Raw genomic sequence first — 18170 nt, forward strand, 5'->3', positions numbered from 1 at the left:
CTTTGCCCCTGCACCGCCACAGTGGCTGGTGGTATTATTACTCGGAGCTGCTGGGGTTTATGCGCCCAGGCTTCTTTCCTCCGTGTTAAGTGCAAAACGGGAGGCGCTGATTGGGGAGGAATGATCGGGGGACGCATCGGTTGAATTTCATTTCTGTTAGGCTGATAGGAAAGTTCTGAACGCATAAGTGACTTAATAGTAGGGAAATGCTCTGTAATGAATTTCAAGTGCTGCTGGCCAATTTGAAAAACATAGTTCTGAGGAAAAAAGCGTTTAAAGTGGCATTTAAAAAAAAAGTCACAAAATAGCTTGAAACTACTTAAGATGTGCACAATAATTTCGACTTATTTCTTTGTTTATCCACAAACAATTGTCAAAGGTACGCTACGTTTTTGTGCCGCTACAGTGGTGTTACCCCTTAAGGAATATTAATTGTGTAAAATATTGTTGCAAACGGTAGAGACCTATAAATATGGTTCATATGAGCCATTTTTTTTTTTTTATATATACACACTTATTTTGGTGCAAGGAACAAAAACAGACCCGTGGAGAGCAAGAAAGAATACAAACAAAAATTCCCACGAAGCCGCGGACCACCCTGCTGCGCTTGCAGAAGTGAAGTCTGATCTAAGTCGTTGCAGGCATCGACGTCGCAGTGTTTTACAGTCCTTCGAACGGGAACGAACAATTTTCCCCCCCATTTTCCTCGACAGAACAATAGAGTTCATTTCAATCAGTTCTACCACGATCTTTCGCTTTCCAGCGAAGATAACGCGACGAGGGGAAACGATCGTGCAGCCACGAATGGCCGACTCGTTGTCTTCAAGGCGAAACGGGGATGCGTTGAAATATTCAAGGTCCACTCGCCGATGGGGAACGCGAGTCCTGGAAAATACTCTATCCCGATGGAGGTCTCCACGTAACAAGCTTCCGGCGAACAAATGGAATCCCCCTTCGTACCGAGACACAAATTTACCCCCCACCTAGCTGTGCCCCACGTGCATGCAGCGACGAAATCACCGGTGGATTACGCAATCGCTGCTTGTAAGCTACCAGTGTATCGATTAACGCGCAGATTGCGCTAATTAGGAAGAATCCTTTGTTCCATCGCGATTACCGTAATACTTTCATGTAGTCTTTCAGCTGGATCGCTGACACGATCGCGATCCGGCGCACTGTGCCTCGGTGAACGTCCCTTTGTTCGCCGGGGGGGAGGGGGCCTCGATCGGGGCAGAAAAATCGCGGGGGAAACTAATGGCACCGCCGCTTCTGGGGAAACTTGCGATGGACTCGTGTTAACGACCCTTGTTATAGATAGCTAAAGTACGGACTCGAAACTGGAGAAGCTGGAGAAGTTGAAGAAGCTGAAGACTATGAACTTTCTAAGAATATTGTCTTCTAAAATTTCTAAGAATATTGTCTTCTAAAATTTCTAAGAATACTCCCTTCCAAAATTTCTAAGAATATTGACTTACAAATTTCCAAGAATACCTATTTCCTTCCAAAATTTCGAAGAATACCTGTTGTCGTCCAAAATTTCTAAGAATATTCCTTTCTAAAATTTCGAAGAATACCTATTTCCATCCAAAATTTCGAAGAATATTGACTTCTAAAATTTCGAAGAATATTGCCATCCAAAATTTCTAAGAATACTGCCTTCCAAAATTTCTAAGAATATTGCCTTTCAAAATTTTGAAAAATCCAGACCTATTCCCTTCCAAAATTTCGAAGAATACTTATTGTCGTTCAAAATTTCGAAAAATTCTATCTCCCGCAGTTTCGAAGAATTCTGTCATCCAAAATTTCGAAGAATATTGTCCCATAAGACTTCAAAGAGTACCCAACCATCTCGTGCCCAAAAATACTCAAAAACTCGCCGCCCCCAAAAGCAAATCCTCCCAAGGCGACAATCTCGTTCCCACCACTGAACGTGCCTTTTTCAATTTCACCGTTACCGAATCCCCATATAAAATTCCAAACATTGCCTTCGTGGTGTACGAAGGCTCGAGTGCTACCTCCTCCGACCACCATTTCGGTGGGTTCCGTTAGGTCCCACATTTAAATGAGCGGCTCGGCGAACCTCGGAAGCACGTCGAGCATATTCGACTGTTTCTCACGAATGAGCCCAGTCGAAAGCTGGTGACGTACCATTCAGCGCGTAAACAAGCACGAGACGGAGCCCCTCCTTTTTACTTCCCCCTCGCTGGATTGTCCGAGAGCCAGCCGGAGATCGACTGCGGCACCTTAATTTATGCGCCTTACGGTACAACAGGTACACTTAGGCCCTGCTAAACTGGACCTACTGGTTCGACGAAATAAACGAACCGGACCGAAGTAACAATCCGGAAACGTCGGAGCCTGTTCTGGTTCTAGCGGCGCGCTGCAGCCGTGCAATGTGCATCGTCGCCCGGTTTGTTTATACCTGCGCGGCCCAACGTTTTCGCCCGTGCACACGCACCTCGATACCTGCACTCGTTTCTTAGTTACAGACGATGACTAACGAGTCCTTACGCGCCCGCTTCGGCAAATCTGCCTTAGGAACTGGCGAGGCTAACAGCTGCAACTCCGTCACCAGCCATTTTCTATGACTAATTTACGTTGCTAATAGGTTCAGGGGAGAGGGAAAAGTGGATCGAAAAGGTAGAAGGCAGGAGCGTCCGAACAGGCGGAGTAATTTTTTAGGAAATTGCGGTTGAACGACGAAGTTAAGATTAGAGGGATGCAAAGGCTTCAGGGTAGGACTTGTTGTATTTAGATTCTAGATGCACAGAGCACTGGTCACAACATATGTACCTGTAACTTACAAGGGAACATCCCGAACCAGAAAATTAAAAAAATCTGAAACTTTATGAATAAGGTGTAAAAAACTTGATTGTGATCAAAATTTGCAGAGTAATTGATTAATTCTTTAATAATAAATCAACCAATTCAAAGACTATTTAAGCAAGATATTTCAAGATGTTTAACTATTAGTAATTTGTAATTAAATACATAATCCTCTAAATGTCCGTATTTCTGCTTATGAAAAATAGCGACGTATGTACTGCCCCAAGCTCGTGCAACACTCGCGTAAATGTTTAAATAATTTAGAATTATTTTCTTGCAACTATAGTACAAACGTAACGCATATAATAATAAGAGAAATACGAAATGATCAGGAATGGGGACATGAGCAGAAATTGGGACATTCACCTTACGTAGAGGATTTCCTCTCCTGATTACAACGCAATTTTTGTTTGCTGCCGAAATTCACTCTAAGGGGGTGTAATTGACCCCTGAAAATCCGGTTATTTTCTGAATTTGTGTTGCAAGTCGTGAACTGTAAAATAATTGTGTAAAATAATTAAAAGAAGTAACATTTCGTCTGGAAACTTTTTTCCTATCTCTTACAGTTTGCGAGTTACAACACAAAATCAGGAAATAGCCAAATTGTAATCAGTAGGAAATCCCCCACATATTCACAAAGTTTAAGAATTGTTTGAATTTTCAGGTTTGGGATCTTCCCTTGTTAGCTTATACCGTCTCGTGAATACAATCTTCACAAAGTCCAAGTCCCAATAAAGGCGCCGTGCTTAGCGAAGGCTGGAGAAGCCCAGGGGTAACAATTCCGCGAAATTTCAAGCCTTAAACGAGGCCCCAAAGCCACGCACAAAAGCCCCGGAACTTCCAATGCTTAACTAAATACACCTCACAATAAAATCTTCAATAACAAATACTCGACGAGCCGCCATTAATCTCACTCCCGATGCCCCTGCAGCGTTATTTACCCGCGAGCTTCTCACGCACGCCCGCATATCGCCGCCCGAGCAACTACGAATCTCCACCGGAGCCTTAAGGGTGCCGCGAGTTTTACGCGCCCTCCCCCTCGAGTTTTTCTTCGCCGATGCAGGGCCTAACGGGTGGAGAGGGGAAGGGAGAGGCCCGTATACGTCAGCGTGCCCGCATACCGCAGCAGCGAATTACAGGGGGGAGAGGGAGAAGAGAGAGGGACGAGCGCACCATCCCCTCGACACGTCCCCCCTTCTCGCCGGTGTAATGATGGATATTGTGGGCAGCCCTCGAGGGAGCTCGTCCTCCCCGTTCCCGTGGCTCTGGCCGCGACACAACAATCGCCAGGTAGGTGGTTCTGGTCGAGAAAGGTTTCCATGAAAAAAGTTCCGCGAGCTGCAGCCTTTTCACCTGGCCGAGGTCGTACACCTTCTGCCCGTGTCGCGGGTGCTCGCTGCCAGAGCTATTCATAAATCCGCCCGGACTTTCTCGCCGCTTTCCACGAGGAGACGCGCACCACGGGGCCGCGCCATTTCGGCTGGGAGACTACTCGCGATTTCCAGGGAGGATACAGGGGTCGCGCGATCGCGGGATGCACGGTAGTGTATGAATGATAGAGTGATAGACGGGGAAGAATCACGCCCCGTAGATGGAGGGTCGCGTAGCGATGCGAGGGACGTGGAATTGGGAGGGTATCTGAATATTAAGAATTTATTGTAGAAGCGTCGATAGGTGCCGGAAACATTCTGGGTGGAAATATTCGGGATAGGTGTTGGAGGATTTTGGTAGAAAGGATTTCGAGGACCAAGTGCAGAGAATGGGGTGTTTTTAGTCGAACTGTTGAAATGCGTATTTTGGGCCGTGTGGTTTTCTGTTACGAAATGGGAATGGAGATTGCAGAGCAGTGTCGCGTTGGAATTTCGAGTTGCGTGTAAGTATATACCGATGTGGAAGGGTGTGTGCAGGGTGGTACAATAATAATTGCATGCATTCGGGGCAAGTGGGCCCCAGAAATCCCGGAATGACACGCGGAGGATCGATGAAACGGCATAAAGAGATACCGTCGAGACGAACAGTGAACTTCAGAGCCTGTCTCCCTTTGCAATGGAAATGTCCGTTTATTCTCGAGCGTGACGCAACGGCAGAAGGCGATCACGCAGGATTCGAGATGGCAATATCAAGACCCAGGGACACGTATACAGTGTACTCCAATAGCATCCCCGACGAAATAGGGCAAACTTTCAAGGAAATGGCTGAGCGACGTGGTTGCACATTTTTAAATAAAATGTGCGGGGGTGGAACGACTAGGAAAGAGAAGCTCGCATAAAAAATTCCCGGAGCTCCTTCCTTTTTACAAGGGCTGCAAACTTGGCGCTCTTAAGAGCCCCAATATATCGGGACCGTTATTCGAGGCATCGTAGTATTTCAGCGAGGTACAGCGTGTCGTTACACCCTAGTTGCTTGGAAATACCTGGACAATCGTTTTACGAATCGGTGGATTGGGCGTGGAGGACTTAAACCCTGGGCGGGGCAAACTTCCAATTCAACTCCGTCGGATGTACGTACCTGGGGAATCCTTAAATCAAAGGTGCTCCTCGGAGGAGCTAAAGGCACAATGCGTCAGCGAAATCGTATTAGGAAAATTATTCAGAAGATGAACTTCGAAGTGCTGACAATTTAGCCGATTACTTGGAGGTCTGAAAAGTCACCAGATATGGAACTATAGAGGAATTAAGAAGCTTATATTTCGTACAAATAATATATCTACAAAGTAAATTCGGAGTCAGTTAAAGTGCTAGTTAATTTAAGAACACTCTGACGTGGAGCTTCGTTTATATTTCCTTATAAATTGAGAGAATTTGAGGTTTGAGGATTTAAAATACTAAATACAGTATAAACACATAGACTTCTGAATTTTAATACTGTTTCATTTATTAGACCCTCAAAATCTACCGAAGCTTGCGAAAAAGAATCATCCCTTATCCCCAAACCACATAATCAATCAGCCTCCAATTTTTCTCAACTTAATTCAGCCCTTGCTACTCCAAGGACAATATATACCTCCGCTGCGTAGGACGAAACGAATTCCAACTTCGTCCTCCTATCGAGTAGCCCCCGAAAACGTTCGAGACACTGGGCGCAGCCCTCCGCTTGGAGTGCGTCACTTTCACGGATGAACCCGCTTGTAAACCGAAAGTAAGCCTGGAGTGTACAAGCCAGCCTGGTTCCCCGTGGTTGTCCGGCGACCGTGGCCAAGGAAATTCCTCGAGAGGGGAACGACAGAGCTGAGGAGAACGAGACAAAGGCGTGGGGAGATTGGGTGGCTAAGTCTGGGCTAGGTCACAAAGTCGGTAATACGCGTCGTCCGATGACGTCCGCCGACCGTGGACACCGTCATCGAGGACGAACGCTACCCCGGCGCTGGTGTACGTATTATACGACAGCCTTCTAAGGGCCCACGAACCGTAGGTACCGTTCCCCGAGCGATGTCCGCTTCCTGAAAAACCCAGGTGAACCCGCCGTCTTTCTTTGCCAACCATCTGCCCTACGTCCCTCCTCCTTAACCTTCCCGCGACGCACGCTTTCCGTGAGACATCCTCGCTTTTCGAATCCTCGCGTTTCGAAACAAGGACGCGTGGAGCTGTAATTCCACTCGATCGATGAAGAAAACATTTTCGAGTCCCCTCGGGTTTTGCGGGAAGAGAGGCGAGTAGGGACGTTATCTGGCTTGCTTTTAATTCGACGAGGTATCGGCGATATCAGGTGAGTGCGAGTGGACTGTTTGGGACAGTTTAGGGCGAGCCATGTTTGATTCGAGGGACAAGTTGAATGGTACGTGGTAAGCGTTTACGAGGAAGTGAACGCTGAATAACAAACCTGTGACTTGGATTTGAGTAAGCTTCGATTGAGACATCTGAGGCTAAGGTTAAAGTACATACTAGGGGTAATTGTTTGTTGGATTACGCATTGGAGTGGCAAGATCAATGTGCGCGGATTAAATGTGATTTCGGTTCAAGGAGAATTGAGATTCGAGTTTTTATATACGGTATCCTAAGCGCACACTGGAGTTCGGAAGTATTAAGACACCTGCTGTATTTTCAGAAAAGTGATTGAATACTTTTTACTGCGCGTGTAAAGATTTAATGGATAATATAGAAGTCTTGAGTTTAATTAGAAAATTATGTAACTGAATGGAAGTTTGAAAGGGCCCAACCAAGTTGGGGCATTTCTCGAAACCCTGCGCCGCTGATAAGCGTTATAGATGAGTGTACGGCCCCAGTGATTTAAACTGGAAGGAAACGAAGCGCTGAAAAATCTCGTGCCCGTGAATATGACGACGCGAGTAACAGAAGAAGAGGAAGAAACGTCGGGAGGAAGAAGGAGGGACGCATTGTTTATCGCGACAGTATCGTATTTCTCTCGGTGGATGGCCGGATGGGCGAACCACGGATCGCCAGTAGAATCCTCCTGACAAAGGGGAGAGGGAGAAAGCACGGAAGGAAGAGCGCGAGGGGAGGGAAAAAGGAATAGGGACACTTTGTGTGCACACCTTGCGTCTCCTGCATACCCATTTCGTACCTGACCAACTGTACACTTACGCAGCTGAGAAATTACGCTATTAAGTATTTCTGTTCCAACAATGGCCGTTGCATTAATTCCCCTTTCGACAGTCGGGAAACATAGCCTCGTTTCAATAATAATGGGGACGCTTCAGTGATGGTAATAAGCCGTGCGAACATTTTCGAAGATGACGGAAATACATGCGCATCGGAGCATCAATACGCTCGTAACCTTTTCAGCCGGTGTAAGTTGGTTGGACAAACGAGTCGCTCCAATGTGATACTTATCGGCAAAGTTTTCATTCGGAACTTGTTAAATAGCGTAGAACTTTCATACGGGCGGAAAGTTATAGGAAAGACTCCTCGGATCGCATCGGTATGGGTAGTATTAGTAAGCAGTACCTCTAGCACGCTAGTTTAATCGGGAAAATATAAAGAAGCCCCGCTCAACCGGTAATTTACAACTCTCCAACGATAATAAACGAGTAAAGAGACTGCGACTTTGTAACGAGTAGCACTAGCCCCATGCGCAGAAAAGCGATGTATCGCCGTCGACGTCTGCCAGTACAGTTTACCCGCAGATACACTGTATCTTTTTCGAGTCGATATATCTCCTTAAAATTTCCGTCGTTATATCGAAAGAAAAGACCTTGAGTCGCCGAGACCCGCTTCGCTGGCAGGCATCGGCGGTGAAAAATACGCGCGCCCGTCTCGTAACACTGTTTTCGCCCGTCTATCGATACAACCTCGTGAAACGGTGCTCCCTAGCGAGAAGGACTGTTTGTTCGCGAGCGCTGAACGCGTGACGAGCATGAGTTGGGCGAAGCATTGACGTAGGGGGGAAAAAAGAGTCGGTCGGAACGATCGGGCAGATAAGCGCGAAGAAAGAGGAGAACGCGTGCTGACAGGCGGCCCCGGTTTATTATCAGAGAGGAGCGCGCGCGTTGCTTGCTGGCCGGCCGATTGTTTCGGGGCCTCGTGTGCGAAAAAGAAGTGCGTTTCCGGTGCGGGCTCCGCGAGATACGAAATGCCCGCCGGAGGGCGTATCGATTCGGACAAAACATTCGCGTGGCCGAGTGTGCGGCCCGTCGGCGAGACACACGCTCCAGCGACTTACTCGATGGCTCGTGATTTTTTCCTAACACCGTCTATGGTTAAAGCAACGGGCGACGGTCGGTCGCTCGGTCTCGTCGCCTAAAGGAGAGCGGAGTTTTTCCTACCGTATGGGGTAACACTCCCGCGTCGCTGTCATGCCTCGATGTCACACCGTGTCCGTGTGCGAGCGGTTGAAAGCTGAGGCCACGATGATAGGATCAGACGCGCACGTACACACCGCGGCAGGCACACGCATGCATCCACGAAACGCACGCGCGCCCACAAGCACCGCGCGCACACACGCGAGCCAGAGTACGTGAAGAACCACCACCGCGCGGGCGCTGCGCGTAACTCACGAACCTGACCCGTTGGCAGCGCGCGACAGACTGAGACGAAACGCGGCTCGCTAGACTGGAAGGGGGTGGCGGCCGCGCGGTGGGGGGGTCAAGTGGCGCTGGTGGGGGGAGACCCGTCGCAGGGACGTGAGCGTGGGGCGACGGTGCCCCGAACCTTGTGCCACATCGCGATACGGTCGATAAATTCTACCCCGTCGACTGGGATCGATAAGATTCAATTTTTCTTCCGTCCCTTCGCTTTTGTTCTTTCCGCGGAATTATCTGTGTTTGCGGGCGCGGGAGATTGTAACGTTAAACATTGACAGAAGGGCACCGCTGGCTTCGCTATCTTCGAAGGTTATCAGAAACAGAGCGTTAGGGAATAACATTGTAAAAGAACCGCTTCGATCGAGATTAATAAATCGCGATCGGTGTTGTGCGCTCTGAAGTGATTTTTTTTTCGTAGATCGTTTGGAATATAGGACGCAGTGATGTAAGATTGTAGCCGGTGCGATAAAAGTCGATCGAAGGTCGATGGAGATAGAGAAAAACCCGCGCCGCTGTCGGGACGCGCAGCTTTCCCGTGCATCATCTATTTTTCTGCCGTTTCGAGTAGCATCGCTGTTAATCGAAGGGGAAGCGCACGAGCCCGCTTGGAATTGCGAATTTAATACCACATAGCCTATGCAACTACCCTATATAACGATGCTATCGATCCACGTTAAATGTAAAACTGCGACGACGGTACTGATACGTAAGTAGTATTACTCGACTTGGATCGAGGACTCCGGTCTCGTGTTCGATTCTGTTTGAAAGCACAGTGCACCAGCTGTAACCATGGAGTCGCTCTGTACTGTACATCCCTGGGTCCTACAGGGTTTAATATCGTGAAGGGTAGCCGAGAGGAAGGAAGATAGGGGCGACCCTAAAGCGAGGGAGTGCTGATGTTAAAGCCGCGAGCATGAAGGGACCTTCAAATAAAAAAAGGTAGGACCTACTGAGCGAGCGAGCGAACGAGCTGCAGAGGGAAAGAGGGAGAAAGAAGGGAGAGCGAGAGAGAGATGAGGAGAGAGAATCCGGTCCCCCTTCTTTCGAGACCAGGGAAAGGCCGCACCCACGCAGTTCTTGAAGATCATACTGGGTCCCCGCTGGCACAGCCCTGAGCGAGTAAGTAAACACACCAAAGTTCTGGTGGCTCCGACACGGGGCGAACATTTTCCACGAGGCTAGATATCCGTAAAGCGCGAACGGTCACTCGTGTAGACACGAGCGCACAAACCTTCCAATCGGCGCATTGTGAAAAATTACAATAGCTTAAGAACGCAAATGCGGTAGCGTTAGTCCAAGATCTACCGTGCCTCGATGACGAGGACAGTAAGCAGAAGACTGTTTAGTTTCCAAAGTATAGAAGGAAGTTACATTTAATATCCAATTACGCGCGGAATTGCGGAACGCGCAAAGGGTCAGATGAAACTTATACGGGTCCGACCATTGTTACTCCGATCACACGACGCTTGCACAATATCGACACGGTCGCGCTGCCGCTTTACCGACCGAGCGACACCTTCCACTTCACATCGAATTCGTGCCGTCCGCCTCGTGTCGTTTCTACGTTACAATGATACACGTAGAATTCGCGATGCATATGCCTGGTCAGCGGATTGTTTCTTGCTTAGGGTTAAGCCAACGCGTGGCAACGTCGCGGCTACAGCTGTCATACGCGTCACGCGTATCGAGTCGAGGCTTAACTTATTCTGCCATAAGTGTTTTATAAGAACCGTCCGCTCCTCTGTCTCTCTCCGTGTCACGGGCAGCGCCGATACGAATGCCGCGAGGGACTTACGCGACGCCAACGATTGCACGCCGTCCGACTTTGCTGCACGGTAAAGACCGTCTCTGCATTTAAAGGACAGCGTTGCATGGTCGGCGTTGTATTACACCAACCAGGGCGTCCCAGGCGGTCTCGAGCCACCCAGCTCTCTCTCTCTTTCTCTCTCCCGAAATCTCCCAGACGGGAAAGTGAGTTTCGGAACATGATTGTTAATTTTACGTAACACGCGGCTCGCTCGCCTGCTTGCCAGGAACAAGTTTCCCCTCCCGCTTTTACTCAGATCCCCGCCCTGATACTGCACTCGAATTTCCGCGGAACTAATCCCCCGATCGCTGACAAACTTGTCAATGAGAAATCAGGACGAACACCGTCCCCCAAATACCTAACGGTCCTCTTTCGCGCGGAACGTTCTTCGCAGAGGTCGAAAGTACGTACACGCTCTCGTCGCAGTAGCGCTGGCCGCTTTCGAAAAACACGCCAATGTTATCGCCCGGCGACGATGTTAACTTTACCGAGCGAGGGGAAGAGTGGGGCCGCGCGGAGGAACAAAGACGGGAGCAACGGTGAAAGAGAGGACGGAGGGATAGGGTTAGTCTGTATCAACTGTGCACCCTTATCAATTGGAAAATTGGTGTGTGCAGTGGGAGCGGAAGAGGAGGGGGGCGACTACGACTACGTTGACCGATAGAGGGGGAAGAACGATTAGGTTTACGCGCCTGACAGGAGCGTACGTATCGAAGGGCGTCTGGCGAGACGCACGGGACCCCGATATCTCTGGAGGTGTGATTATCCCAGTTTTCGCGACGGTGAAGAATCCCCCCGCCCGAAGTCAGAAATTGTTTTAACGATCTACATTGTCCATGCACCCTCGCGAATTAGAAATTTCAGCCGGCTGCCCCGGAGTGAGAGGAGCGGGGCTGGTGGCGCGGAGGGTGCTCGTACAAAAGCCAGGGGCGTATCCAAGGAATAGAAGGGAGCCTTTGTGTGCACGTCGAGAGAGGACCAAGAGAGCGTGCAAGTGAATCAACGGAACAGAACAAGAGGAAGGGAGACACGCGGAGGGAGGAGGGGGGGGGGGAGTTAACCCGAAGGAACGAGGAGGAAGAGCGATAAGGCGCTCAGGACGCATGCGTCACTCGTCGTGGGCGTCGGGAATGTGTTGACACGAGAACCCGAGAGAGCGTTGTGTCTCTAATGCCACGACGTCCGCGTTATCGTCGATGCGGTTCCCATACTGCGGGTCCGCCCCGTCCTCTCCGAATCTGGGTCTTCCAATTTCATCCCGACGACGAGACCGAGGCCCGTAGATCAGTCCACTCTATCCCGATCGATAATGATTCAGAAACTAATTCCGCGAGTGACGAATGGCGACGAGCAGTAGAGAAGTAAAAATTCTACAGGGCCCACTTTACTGGCCGTCGGTATCTCTATGAAATTAGTCCCCTGTGGAGTTAGAATTGTATTATTGCTTTGTTAACTATCCGTCGTGGGTTGGACGAGGAACGTCGAACAGCTGACCAGGGCACTCATAATTTCTAATTCAACTTTTTCCCCGCCTCGTTAGCATCGAAAGCCTATTTTTTCACGAAACTTTTATCCGGTGCTTAGAGGCTCGCACTATAGTCAAGATTGGGTTCGAGATTATTGGGAACGTAGCGAGTTGAGGGCAAATGGTTTCTCTGTATTCGGTGAATTTATATGGGGCTATATTCTGAGCAGGTAGGCGCGAAGCATCGCGTACAAGTAAATTATCGATACTTTTACGATACTTTAAATATACTACAGGACGGTATTCGAAGATTTATGACACGTAAAAATAACTTGCTGCTGGTTATAGGTTTATTCGTTAGCTGGTAGTGTGCACAGGGTGGCGCGTTGCAACGTAGGCAGTGAATGGAGATTGAATGTTTATAGAAACGTTAATAATACAGAAACTATAGCGACGAGAAATTTCAGTTACCATTATACCGCGGCTGTAGGAGGCTCTATGCCTGGGCAACGTTCTCCACGACCGCTTTTGAAAAATTCTATGCATTCGTGAGTACGGGGATTTTATGGCGTGGTAAGGAGATTGCGATTGTTACCTACAGCTCGTGTCTATCCGACCACGCGAGGGGAATTTTCGTCTGCACGGTTTGTAAACACGCTGCTCGCGCAGCGGTTATGTACGAGGTGTTCACGAATGTGAGATGGAACGCTCGCGTACGCGTAGTATTCGTCAAAGGGAAGAAAGGATGTTGGTAAACATAGGTCGGAGGATCAACTGTTTCCATATCGTAAAATATTCCTATACTCCTCGCTAAGGGACAATTGAAAGGCATCACATGCCCATTACAACTGCCTTCAAGAATATCCTCAAAACATAATGGGAAAACTTGATAATTCCGAGTAATGACGTCAGTGATATTTCTCAATAAAGGAACCCGCCGAGTTGTACCTATGGAACCCCTCCTAACAAAAGTGTTTCCCATTCTATAACCTAGAAACACCTCGTGCTTGAATCCACGTGAATCCACGTTTTATTTACATTCACGAATTTGAAACCGTATCGAGTAACGAAATCCAGTAACTCCTACGATTACAAACAATACGAAACGACAACTCGTTCCCCACGCCTATCTACAGAGAATTATTAGCGTTGCCCTGTGCGTGCACATAAACAAAGCGCAGAATCGATTGCACATATTCGAACGAGAAATCTGTAAGCCATGACGACGGACGAACGCGACAAATATATCCGTCACGTCGCAGGAAACATTGTGTCGTTTCGAACGACTCGCCTGCTACTTCTTTATGTTGCGTGCGATGGTGGACGTCGGTAAAGGGTATAATACGCACCAGGCACTACGCACAGCGGCGATTTTCACGAACACAACGGAGCAGCGAAGCCCCGAAAACGGTCTCACAAAGAAAGCTCTCCTGCAAACGCTTTCACGTACGGACGTACACGCGCGTACCGTACTCGGTCTCACATATAAACAAACTGGTGCCTCCTTGCGTACGCGCGCGTGTAGCATATATACACATGGGATCCCAATACGAAAACAGGACGAAGGGAAAAGGTACGGCGTAGAGCGATGGCAGGGGGGACGGGGAAGGATCGAATATGTATTCACAGGTGCACGGGTGCGATCGAACGTGATATACAATCTCGCCTGTGCACGTAACAGGGGATTACAGTCGCGACTGTGCATCCTCTGTTTACGAAGGACGCTTATCAAAAATCGAAGGTGGAATACGACACAACGAAAGCCAAATACGAAACCGCGAGCAGCGGAGGGGGGCAAAGGAGAGGGGTGGGCAAAATGCGTAATCGCACAGGCGGAACGTAGAAAAATAAAGGAGCGGAGAAACCGGGGCAGAGGGGAGCGCTTGGAGGGTTAGGATCGCTTTTTGAAGGGTTGAAGTGGGGGGGTCCGGCGAGGGGGGTTTGGAGGGGACTAAAAAATTTCAAGTTCAGTCGCCAGGGAAAAACGCGTTTGGGGAGTCACTACGAGAAAGCGATGGGAAGTGTCGGGGATCAGCACACCCGTCGGGGTGATGCGTGCGTAAGAGACAGGGTCGAGCGAGCGAGAGAGATAGAGAGATATAGCGCGCAACCAAATTTCGGTGGGAAAACTCCTACCTTTTACTGGGATAATCTGGGATTTTCAGAGCGATGTCATAGCAGAGTACGTTTGTTGCGCTAGGCGAAACCGACGGTCGGCGATGGCCGTGCAGCTCACCACTGAGAACACTGAGGTCGCTCCATGTCTCTCACTCGAACCCAAGCCACGACCCCGCCCATTACGGGCCTACCGATATTCTCGAGGTTGTGTTGAACCATAAACCACTAAGTACGTTCATATGTTTGATTAATATTGCCCGTTAAACCACCAGCGATATCGCCTGATGTTCCGCGTAGCGATATCTGCGTCGCAAGATTTGTCAGCGTTCTTGGCCACTGACGTCAAACGCTTTCACGAACTTCGAACCCCTCGCCGTAGGCTTCGCGGCGGCACCACTTGCCTGCCTTTCCAAATAGTCACGATGTTTTCCACCGATATCGACTGAGAACCATACTCAGAACGACGCGTTCATAGCGGCTTTTAGAGGAGGATGGTTTTTATTTAGGAACGGTTGTCTTGAACGATAACGAATGATTGATCCGAACGGATATATTATCTACGGATGGATCTCTGTTATCTTTGTAGATGTTTCAGAAGTCCCACCTTGTGTGGGGTACAGTTAGGCGAGTTTAAAAACATCTTTGTGTAGAATAGATCATTTTTCTTGGTATGTAACAGACTGCTTATTATTTCTTTGTCTATAAACCTCTATAAATCAATTTAGATTTTAACTTTCGTTTGAAATTGGCGATGTTCGAAGGAGATGTCGGGGAACCAATTTATGTACTATTTTTAAGGTATTTGGATCATATTGTATCTTTTGGAAACCGATAGAACTAAGAAACTGGAACTTTCGGAAGATTTTTGTAGTTATTGAAAGATTAATATGGAGTCACGAGATGTGATCTGTAATAGGCCACAGAGAAATCACCTAGAACTGTGTTCCTCATTCCCACCTATTCCACGAACGACTTTAGAAATCTTATAACATATCCATCTGTACTCGTGCATATTTCCCGTTCATATTCAACAAAGGCAATTTGGCGAGCAAAAAAGGAAACAATAAAGGGTACAAAACCATTTCTTAAATTCAGACTCGCGTCACAAGCTATCGTGCCCCACTACGTTCCACCAATCGGCTCGCCGCTACCTTCCGATCGTTATACATAACGTCGATTTGTTTAACGATCCTACTATAGAATAGAACAACGGAGCAGCGTATCGAGTGGTAAAAAATTCAAAGGCATTCCTAGTGCAACGAGAATCTCAAAATTATATTTACAACAAGACTTTATGGGAGACGCAATAAATTGTACGGGAAAGGCCGAGAGCACCCGAGACAGAGCCGCCACGATTGGATACTGGGTGTCACGTGTGCGAGCGCCGATTCACCGATTGGCAGAGGCTGGGTAGAGGGGAATGGTCATAACCCTTAAGCAGCTTGCGTTTCCACAAAGGTAAGAGACAGTGTTGGAGGAGGATCGTGCTTACTAGCACATAGTTCCCGAGTTCGATCGCAGTATCCGGTTTCAGCGAGTGTTGTGTGAGTTTGTCGAGACGGAGAAGGAAAAGCGGCTAATCAGTGCCGAGGAAGACGGGAAAAGGACGAGGCAGAAATTGACAGACGCCAGGTCGTGATTCGGGAGCGTTAATCCGAGGGAAGTTTTAAAATAGAATGAACGCCGTTTAGTGCGCGTACATGTACAGTCCCGTTACGAGTTGTTGCACGGTAGAAGTTTAATCACACGTTTTACGAGGCATATGTGTACGCGCGCGTGCGCGCAGTGAAAGGACGAGGGATATACGCAATAGTTTCGCCTGTCCTGTATGCTGGGTCGATCGTATGTTGTGAAAAAAAAAGATCCGTGGAGGGCAGCGAAAACAAACAACTCGTGCCCGCCATCTTGTGCCTCTCCAGCTGCGTTTCGATAGAAGTGGGGAGCAGTTGGGACGACGACGCGTGTGATTCTTTTTATTCCGTGAGGCCAGGCAGAGTGTGAGAAAGTGGTGGCCAACGGTCACCGAATGTGGTCAAATTCACAGAAAACCCGAATAGGGAGGACTGCGAGAGAACTCGAAGAAAGCGGGGCGAGGTAGCATTTCGCTAACTGGAGGTTCGTGGGGCACCCCACCAAGTTTATTCCTCCGCGTTCCCCCCTACCATTTTGCCCTGGATCCCGAGATTATTGCGCAGTTAGAAAAATCACTGAACACAAGCACACCGCCGATAACTTTTCGTTTTATCTTCAGGAAGTGGCCCGCGGACATAATACGGTAAGTTTCCCTTCGCTACTCGTTAGAAATTAATCGCCCCCATCCCCTCCTCGATGTTTACGTGACTCCGGCGCCGCGTACATCCTACGTGGACTTACGTACCATGCCTTTTACTGTCGCGTCGTATACCATGGAAATAAAAAAATCGATTTTCTCAGAATCTCACGTTGAAACATACTCGGCTTTATGCACGTCGTTTCTAATTTTCGCCTCGACAAGGTCAATATCGTGGAATGGTAAACACGAGATGAAATCGTTTGTTTTAACGCGATGCAAAATATTTTTCGTTTGGACACTGCTGTGTCACGATTATGACGCCTCGATGACGAATCTCGGCACGTTACGAGACCAACGTAAACAGTCCAACTTTTTTAAAGCGCTCTTATCAGCCAACTCACCAAATCTGTCGAATCACGGTTTTGTCGGTTTTGTGCCAGATAGCGTGACGATTTCCGATTGAACCTTTCGGTGCTGGGAACGTCGATAACGGTGCGGATCTATGATTTTCGTAAATAAAATACCACTACTGAAACCATGGCACCGAAAGGGTCGGGTATAATCTCATATTTATCTCTATTCGTTCGTTTCTACGTTACTTGAACGCTTCCGCAGAGTTTATGACCTCGCTATGTCCCTCCCACCTACCGCGACAATCGCGGGCGTGTGTTTAAGGGAGTGATTCGTGTTGCAGACGGGTTGGTTGACTTTGTAAGCGAAAAGAGAGGTCGAAGCCACGGCAAAGAAGCCATGACTAATTCGGCACCGAAATTAAATGGCAAGGTAGAGCGGCATGGTTCGCCGAACGTCGGCGTGGAGCGGCATCACCACCGCTCGAGTGCAATCAAATCGTCGACGTTCTTCCACAACGGTGGGAGGTCCCACGGCAGAAACTCGACTGGTAGATTGAGCTGTAGTCCGCACTGCTCGTCCAAAAGTACAAGAAACTCACCGCTGCGGTACGAGTACAGTCCACGCGGCAGCCCAACGAACAGCTTCTACGCGGGTGCAAAGTTTTCCGAGCCGCCGTCGCCCGCGAGCCTTCCGAAGCCGCCCAGCCACTGGACTACGAGACTGATGAGCAGTTGCCAGCAATCCGACAGGAGCTGCGACATCTCCAATCATCTCAAGATGATACTAAACGTCCAAGCCTGATACCCAAAGACCAACGGACCGCTAGAAACGGTTACCAGCTCTTAAGAACATACAACAAAAAAAAAACCATGAAAAGCAAAGAAAAGAGACACACACACAACAGGTACGATACTTATCGTTCCTCCCCCCTCTTGGATTTAAGGACGTATCTTTTTGTTTCTCTTGTACGTGATGTATCGAGCTGCTTGTTTAACGAAAGAGGCGAGAGAAGTGTTTACACGAGAGCGAACTGCGCGATAACACAATCTAAAGACGATACAAGTAAATACGCAACTAGTACAGGGCACCAGTGTCTTCAGTTTCACGGTACGGATGCTGAGTGGAGGGAAGGGAATATGGAAAACCATGATTTGTTCTTTAAGCTATTATACAAAAGCGTACAAACGTTAAATGGATGAAAGGAGACGCAGGTGCGTCTGCCACCGCGAGCCGTGATTCAAGTATATGATAACTTGTAACGATTCTATTATGCGCCGTCTATGAAGATATAAACGTATGTATTTTAGATTATTATTACGTATGATTAACTTGCGGGAACGCGTACACA

General features: G+C 48.4%; 2 protein-coding genes across 10 annotated transcripts in view; one reads left to right on the forward strand and one right to left on the reverse strand.

The window, feature by feature from the left end:
- Positions 1-14542, reverse strand: part of Mura (ring finger protein murashka) — a 34541-nt gene extending 19999 nt beyond the window's left edge. For 2 of the 9 annotated variants that reach the window (XR_013086549.1, XM_076821465.1), the window contains exon 1: positions 13428-13717. Coding sequence is in view for 4 of the 9 variants with exons in the window: in XM_076821465.1 (XP_076677580.1) it covers positions 13428-13606 (179 nt within the window). In the remaining 5 variants the exon portion in view is untranslated. Of the gene's footprint in view, positions 1-8548; positions 10779-13427; positions 13747-14214 lie in introns of those variants that run through there. The other 7 variants (XM_076821471.1, XM_076821468.1, XM_076821466.1 and 4 more) reach the window with 6 other exon arrangements.
- Positions 14543-15653: 1111 nt separating this feature from the next.
- Positions 15654-17765, forward strand: LOC143373864 (uncharacterized). The gene is made up of 2 exons (XM_076821483.1): positions 15654-16471; positions 17163-17765. Exon 2 carries the CDS (start codon positions 17219-17221, stop codon positions 17621-17623), a length of 405 nt encoding a protein of 134 aa, XP_076677598.1. The 5' UTR covers positions 15654-16471; positions 17163-17218; the 3' UTR covers positions 17624-17765.
- The last annotated feature ends 405 nt before the right edge of the window (positions 17766-18170 follow it).

The sequence above is a fragment of the Andrena cerasifolii genome, chromosome 10, assembly GCF_050908995.1.
Source record: "Andrena cerasifolii isolate SP2316 chromosome 10, iyAndCera1_principal, whole genome shotgun sequence".
In the NCBI taxonomy this organism is placed as follows: Eukaryota; Metazoa; Arthropoda; class Insecta; order Hymenoptera; family Andrenidae; genus Andrena; species Andrena cerasifolii.

Bases quoted from the DNA above. Each gene is read 5' to 3' on its own strand.
- LOC143373864 (XM_076821483.1), top strand. From the start codon at position 17,219: ATGACTAATTCGGCACCGAAATTAAATGGCAAGGTAGAGCGGCATGGT.